Source organism: Littorina saxatilis, linkage group LG13 (assembly GCF_037325665.1).
Source record: "Littorina saxatilis isolate snail1 linkage group LG13, US_GU_Lsax_2.0, whole genome shotgun sequence".
Classification (NCBI taxonomy): Eukaryota; Metazoa; Mollusca; class Gastropoda; order Littorinimorpha; family Littorinidae; genus Littorina; species Littorina saxatilis.
The window spans coordinates 18,012,327-18,019,529 of NC_090257.1; the positions used below are offsets into that span (position 1 = coordinate 18,012,327).

At 42.8% G+C, this 7,203-nt stretch overlaps 1 protein-coding gene across 1 annotated transcript; it reads left to right on the plus strand.

The window, feature by feature from the left end:
- On the plus strand, positions 1-6,158 carry LOC138983763 (trafficking protein particle complex subunit 1-like). The gene is made up of 5 exons (XM_070357087.1): positions 1-84; positions 387-493; positions 2,959-3,029; positions 3,960-4,098; positions 4,616-6,158. The coding sequence occupies exons 2-5, from the start codon at positions 395-397 to the stop codon at positions 4,742-4,744; spliced, it is 438 nt and encodes a 145-aa protein (XP_070213188.1). The 5' UTR covers positions 1-84; positions 387-394; the 3' UTR covers positions 4,745-6,158.
- The last annotated feature ends 1,045 nt before the right edge of the window (positions 6,159-7,203 follow it).

The window sequence follows — 7,203 nt, forward strand, 5'->3', positions numbered from 1 at the left end:
ATAATCTCCCTTGTTTCAAGAACAGCAACTCCTCCTACAAATCGATGGTAGAATGAGATTCGCGGAGGTTGTGGAATAAACAACGTAAGTATTCGTGAGACTCATGAGGTTTGCAGTAACATTTGGATGGATCTTTGTTCCGAATATGTATCAAACTAATCAATAAGAACCTCCAATTGGAAGTTACGCTTGTGGTAAATTCACAAACTTCAAGTTGAAATTCCGTGGCTGAGTGGGTGGATTTGTTCAGTTGTTGAAATCACCACACCCTGTTGAGTGTTGTATTGCCAAGATTACACATTTCACTGGGGTGCATCAGCCCTTACGGTTGTTTGTGTTGACACTAGAGTTGACAGAACATTTCTTTGCTCTGTTCTCTGGCCCAGGGAGGACGATGACGGTGTACGACTTCTACCTGTTCGACAGGAACGGCAACTGTTTGTACTACGCGGAATGGAACAGGAGGAAACAGCCAGGCATCAGCAAAGACGAGGTAATCAATCACAGCTCACACTACAGCGGCTCCCCCCCCCCCCCCCCCCCCCCCCCCCCCCATTTTTTAAGACCCTGTTTTCTCAGACTCTGTTCATAACCTCTGTTAAGTTACCCTCATTTTCAGACTTAATTCCTGCTTTTTAAGACCTGATTCTCTTGGATTTTTTATGTCTGTACCACATTGGAGTGCACTTTATATATTGGGCAATATCCAGACTAAGCCACATGTGAGCTTTGTTGTCACACTGAATTAATATATTTTCACTCTTTTTCAGTATTTGACATAGTACAGTGTTGTTTCCAGACTCAGGACAATAGACCCGTCCATTGTAGCTGGATTGAAAATATGTGTAGGTCCAGATACATGTACTTGATAAGGAATCCTGCATGTCAAAACTATCAGACAGTCAACCATGGCGCCTCCGTGGCGCAGTGGTTAGAGCATCGGACTGCGGGCCGGGAGATCGTGGTTTGAATCCCATAAGGGGAGCGTGGGTTTTTCGGGCCTCTGTCGACTCCAACCCAGAGTGGAAGTGCTATAGTTCCAATGGGAAGGCTGGGATCACACAGCCGAGTGTCATTCACTTCACGAATGCGATTGTGAGAGTGCCCAGGTGTCTGACCAACACTGGTTGACTCAGAAAGCGCAAAAATGAAACTTGTCTCGGCTCTTGTGACCCTTTCTGCTCAGGGCTTTCATGGTGACCTTGGTCTCAGTGATCCTGTTCCAGCCATCTCTGAATATTCTGCTGCCAGCCTTCAACGTGTGATGCTCCGGGGGGGTTGGCGGAAGGCTGCAGTGGCGGTCTGCTCTCTGAGGAGACGCTCACTCAGTCTGGTTCCGCGACTTAACAGTCAATGTCGTCAATATATAGGGGGCTTAGTAGGTAGCGGCCTGCGTCCGCTAGCTCGGAACAGGACCAATACTGAACACCGTCAAAGTGACACAGCAGCAGTGCAGTGTCATCTTACGAGGGTAGCCTACCGCAGCGGCCTGACATCCTTCCCTGGAGTGTCTGTAAATTCACAAATGCGATTTTAAGGGTGCCCAGGTGTCTGACCAACACTGGTTGACTCAGAAAGCGCAAAAAAGCAAACAAAAAACAACAACATTAATTTGACAAGTCTGACGGCGGAACGAAGTTCAGTGGTGGATGTTGCAGTGAGTGCTGGGACAGGGCGGCGTGAGAGCTAACTGGGAGAAGCAACAAGCGTCGGGACAAGCAAGAGAAGAGAGGATGAAAAACAATATATAAAAAAAATAATTTTAAATTTATAAAAAAGAAAAGAAAAAAAACACCCAAAAAAACATGGCAGTCTCTGAACAATGTGTTAAGTAGAAAAAGTATTTGGCAGTGACAGAAGATGAGAGTGAGAACAACACGGTGACATTACTTACAACATTGGGCCATCTCTGGGGCATTGTTGTTCCCAGACCTCAGTCTTTGGTCATTGACGCATACTTTTTTGATCTAACGCATTGGTCTGACCCCTAACTGATCGACTGTCCGAAAGTTTTGACATGTAGGGGGTCTTCTGACCATTAATTTTCCTACTAAGTGGACAATGCCAGGACATTTGGACCTATACATATTTTCACTCCAGGTCGAACTGACTTCTTGTCCTCAATGTGTAAAGTTGGGAAGAATACTGCTGGAGCCATATTTTGCTTGATGTTCAGCACTGCTTTCAGCAAAAGCAATCCACAGTACATGTAACTTGAACAACATCAAAGTTTTCAAACACACTGTATTTTACAGTATTAGTATTACACACTTCAGTTGTGTTTTGTGTCATGTCAAACTCCGCATTGTGTTTGGCACAGCGTCACATTCACGTGACAGATGGATTAGTATTGTTTTTATGCTTTTTGCATGTAGTTATCACATTCAGCTCTCTCTCTCTCTCTCTCTCTCTCTCTCTCTCTCTCTCTCTCTCTCTCTCTCTCTCTCTCTCTCTCTCTCTCTCTCTCTCTCTCTCTCTCTCTCTCTCTGTCTCTCTCAATTCTCCTGTCACCTTTAGACAGTTTTGTTGTCTTCGACAAAGGGTAAAGACCAGAAGGTCAAAACCAGTCCTTCTTTGTGTTTCCTTGGTTTTTTGTATCTGGTGAGTACATTTTTACAGACATGTTTACCCTTACTATTTTGGTGTAATTTATTGCTATTTTTTTGGATTTTAGGGAAAAAATACTCCATTTGAGTACAGACTACGATTTTTAAATTTGCTTCAAATTAGTTTGTGTTGCTAATGTTGGAGTTTGTAACCACTGGGTTACTGTTTTGGTCATCAGATTACCATTTTTGACTTGACCATTACTCTTGTCAAGTTTTGGGGGTAAACAGGTCCGTTTTTATTGTTATCTTATTCAGCTGTGTGTCTTATCACTAACACTATGGTTCTGTTGTCTCTACACCGTCTTGTGTGTTTGACTCGTCTTTAAAGCTTTCTCTTTTTTTCTCTCAGGAATTCAAGCTGATGTACGGTATGATATTTTCCATCAAGTCGTTCATCAACAGGATTTCTCCAAAAGACGTGTATCCTTTTTCTTGCCGCGACTTTCTCTGCTTGTCGGAAGAAGTCTCTGCATGCACGATGTTGGTTATCGGTCATTACCACATTAAGTTTGTAACTAAGTTGTTTTTGTCTTGACAGTATCAAGGGAGTCAGCTTTAGCTACATGGGTCAGAAAAGGAGTTACTATCAATCAATCAATCAATATGAGGTTTATATCGCGCGTATTCCGTGGGTACAGTTCTAAGCGCAGGGATTTATTTTTTATTTTTTTATTTTATTTTATGCAATTTATATCGCGCACATATTCAAGGCGCAGGGATTTATTTATGCCGTGTGAGATGGAATTTTTTTTTACACAATACATCACGCATTCACATCGGCCAGCAGATCGCAGCCATTTCGGCGCATATCCTACTTTTCACGGATTATTCCAAGTCACACGGGTATTTTGGTGGACATTTTTATCTATGCCTATACAATTTTGCCAGGAAAGACCCTTTTGTCAATCGTGGGATCTTTAACGTGCACACCCCAATGTAGTGTACACGAAGGGACCTCGGTTTTTCGTCTCATCCGAAAGACTAGCACTTGAACCCACCACCTAGGTTAGGAAAGGGGGGAGAAAATTGCTAACGCCCTGACCCAGGGTCGAACTCGCAACCTCTCGCTTCCGAGCGCAAGTGCGTTACCACTCGGCCACCCAGTCCGTACTATGGTTATTTGGTTTCATATTGTATGCATATATTTCTCTCTGTTCAATATTTGGAGCGGGTGGGGTATGGGGCTAGTCAAGGTGGTGGTTTGGTAGTAGGGGGAGCTAGAACAGCAAATATTTTATTTTTGATTCAAATTGTATGACGAAAAGCAAGTTGTTTGAGCATTTGCTGTTCTTGTTTCTCACTCCATGTATTTTCAAGGGAATGATGTGATTTTCCTTAACAACTGCGCAGTCAGGACGGCTTCCTAAACTTCCGAACGAGCAAGTACAAGCTGCATTTTTACGAGACGCCGAGCGGCCTCAAGTTGGTGATGAACACCGACCTTAACGTGGGCAACGTGCGGGACGTCTTGCAGCACGTATTTAGCTCCGTGAGTTTTCATGCATCAGTGCATGTACATGTTGTATTTATTCATTTATGAATATGTCACTCATCCACAGCCAATAGCTCCGTGAGTTTTTACGCATCATTGCTTGTACATGTTGTATTTATTCATTGATGAATATGTCACTCATCCACAGCCAATAGCTCCGTGAGGATTCTTGTGTTTAAGAGTCAGCCCTCCCCTACCCCTCATGTGCACGCATGCGCAGGATAAAGATACCAAAGTAAAAGCGAAAGTCTCAGGACTTTGAAACATGTTCACATGCATGCAGATAAAAAAAAAGGGGAGAAAAATGGGAAGCGTTGTACTGTAAAGCAGCTCACTTTTCCTAATGAAAAAGCGGCCCAATTTTTTATGAGGGTAACCTCACAGGACTATATGAAATCTTATCCTTATTCTTATGTGTCTGTTGGTTCACAATGTATATATTTGCTATATTTAAGTGCAGCAGTATGTGTCTGTTGGTTCACAATGTATATATATTTGCTATATTTGTGTGCAGCTGTATGTGGAGCACGTGGTGAAGAACCCGCTGACGGAGCTGGGAGAAACCATCACCAGCGAGCTGTTCAGGTCAAAGATGGACGAGTATGTGCGAGGGCTGCCCTTCTTCGCCCCCAAAGCCTCATAAACACACACAGCACAGCAAGAGATAGACCAATATGTGCGATATGTTCTTCTTCGCCCCCAAAGCCTCATAAACACACACAGCACAGCAAGAGATAGACCAATATGTGCGATATGTTCTTCTTCGCCCCCAAAGCCTCATAAACACACACAGCACAGCAAGAGATAGACCAATATGTGCGATATGTTCTTCTTCGCCCCCAAAGGGAAACACACACAGCACAGCAAGAGATAGACCAATATGTGCGATATGTTCTTCTTCGCCTCCAAAGGGAAACACACACAGCACAGCAAGAGATAGACCAATATGTGTGATGTTCTTCTTCGCCCCCAAAGCCTCATAAACACACAGCACAGCAAGAGATAGACCAATATGTGTGAGATGTTCTTCTTCGCCCCCAAAGGGAAACACACACAGCACAGCAAGAGATAGACCAATATGTGTGAGATGTTCTTCTTCGCCCCCAAAGGGAAACACACACAGCACAGCAAGAGATAGACCAATATGTGCGATATGTTCTTCTTCGCCCCCAAAGCCTCATAAACACACACAGCACAGCAAGAGATAGACCAATATGTGCGATATGTTCTGCTTCGCCCCCAAAGCGAAACACACACAGCACAGCAAGAGATAGACCAATATGTGCGATATGTTCTTCTTCACCCCCAAAGCCTCATAAACACACACAGCACAGCAAGAGATAGACCAACATGTGCGATATGTTCTGCTTCGCCCCCAAAGCGAAACACAAACAGCACCAGCAAGAGACAGATGTATGGATGCAAGGACTGTCAATCTTCGCTCCCAAAGCCACACAAGCAAAGACAGATGACTATTCAAGGACCAGGACTAAACTGGGTGCAACCCACCTAGATGGGAAGAAGCTGCAAGGTCTGACTAGTTAAAATCACAAGAAGGAACAGTCACAAGAAGGTACAGGATTTACAGAAATTGTATAGGAATACAGAGTTAGCTAAATAACCTGTTTAGTTTTGTAATTTTGCGAGGCCATTTGTTATCTGATATAGTCAAGAAACTGAAAATGTAAAAATCAGTAAATGTTCACCTGCTTGTGTTTCATCGCACATAACTCAAAAGTGTGTTGTGCAACTTATTCCCCTTGTCCCATGTAATGATGTGATTGAGTCACTTACGCTTTTGGGTACATGTATTTAGAAATAAGCAATCCAAATCTGTCACTTTCTTGCAGAAGACATGTGTAGCTTCTTTATTTTGAACACATTTTGATGGTTATAAAGAAAGAAGAATTAGAATAAAATCAAGTAATTAAAACACTCCTGTCAGACAATTAGGAATGTTTTAGGCACACTCTATTGCTTGATGCTGGATATACATTGCTTTACAGTGTTACTGTGTTGTTGCAAGTTGGAAATATTTCACCTCACTTGGATGTTAAGACTGAGTGTGTGTCTGTGTGTGAGTGTTTGTGCGTGTGTGTGTGTTTGTATGTGGGTATGCATGTGTGTGCGTGAATCTGTGTTTGTGCGTGTGTGTGTGTGTTTGTATGTGTGTATGCATGTTTGTGCGTGAATCTGTGTTTGTGTGTGTGTGTGTGGTTTCATTTTTAACCTGTCTGCATTGTCCCAGGTGATGTGAATAAATAAAGACTGAATATTGAGAGAGAAAAAATGGTCCTGTGGTCTGAATTTGTAGTATGTGACAGTTGTGTTTAAAAATATCATCAGGACTAAGTTAGTATGTAGTGTTTAGAGAATTTAGTAAACAGTGATTCAGCACATTCTATTCTTACAAAATGTTACAGCTTTGAATAATTTAAATCAAGATTTTTACACACAAAAGCCGTTTCAGGGATCGTGGCACAGGTACATGGAACAAGCACCAGTTAACATGCCTTGGTGCAATTGATTTTCAGTTGTAAATGCTTGTAACCCACGAAGCAGCAATCATTATTCATTTGTACCTAAACTTTGATTTTAAAAAATCTCAGTAAAGCGATTTGTTTGTTTGTTTGTTTGCTTAACGCCCAGCCGACCACGAAGGGCCATATCAGGGCGGTGCTGCTTTGACATAATTATAACGTGCGCCACACACAAGACAGAAGTCGCAGCACAAGCTTCATGTCTCACCCAGTCACATTATGCTGACCCTGGACCAACCAGTCATAGCACTAACCCCATAATGCCAGACGCCAGGCAGAGCAGCCGCTAGATTGCCAATTTTAAAGTCTTAGGTATGACCCGGCCGGGGTTCGAACCCACGACCTCCCGATCACGGGGCGGACGCCTTACCACTAGGCCAACCGATAGGAAGTGCAGAAACAAAAAACAAGAATTGTAGGTTATTCAATATTGGAACGTTTAATTATAGACAAAACAAAACGTTACATTTACTAGAACGTTAACCCAGTGGTCTTGTAAGTAGACCACGACATACTAGTACATGTAACGTTTTGTTTTGTCAATAATTAAACGTTCCAATAA

Bases quoted from the DNA above. Each gene is read 5' to 3' on its own strand.
- LOC138983763 (XM_070357087.1), top strand. From the start codon at position 395: ATGACGGTGTACGACTTCTACCTGTTCGACAGGAACGGCAACTGTTTG. The intron at 3,030-3,959 runs GTATCCTTTTTC...ACAACTGCGCAG, and splicing joins AGGATTTCTCCAAAAGACGT to TCAGGACGGCTTCCTAAACT. The intron at 4,099-4,615 runs GTGAGTTTTCAT...ATTTGTGTGCAG, and splicing joins TGCAGCACGTATTTAGCTCC to CTGTATGTGGAGCACGTGGT.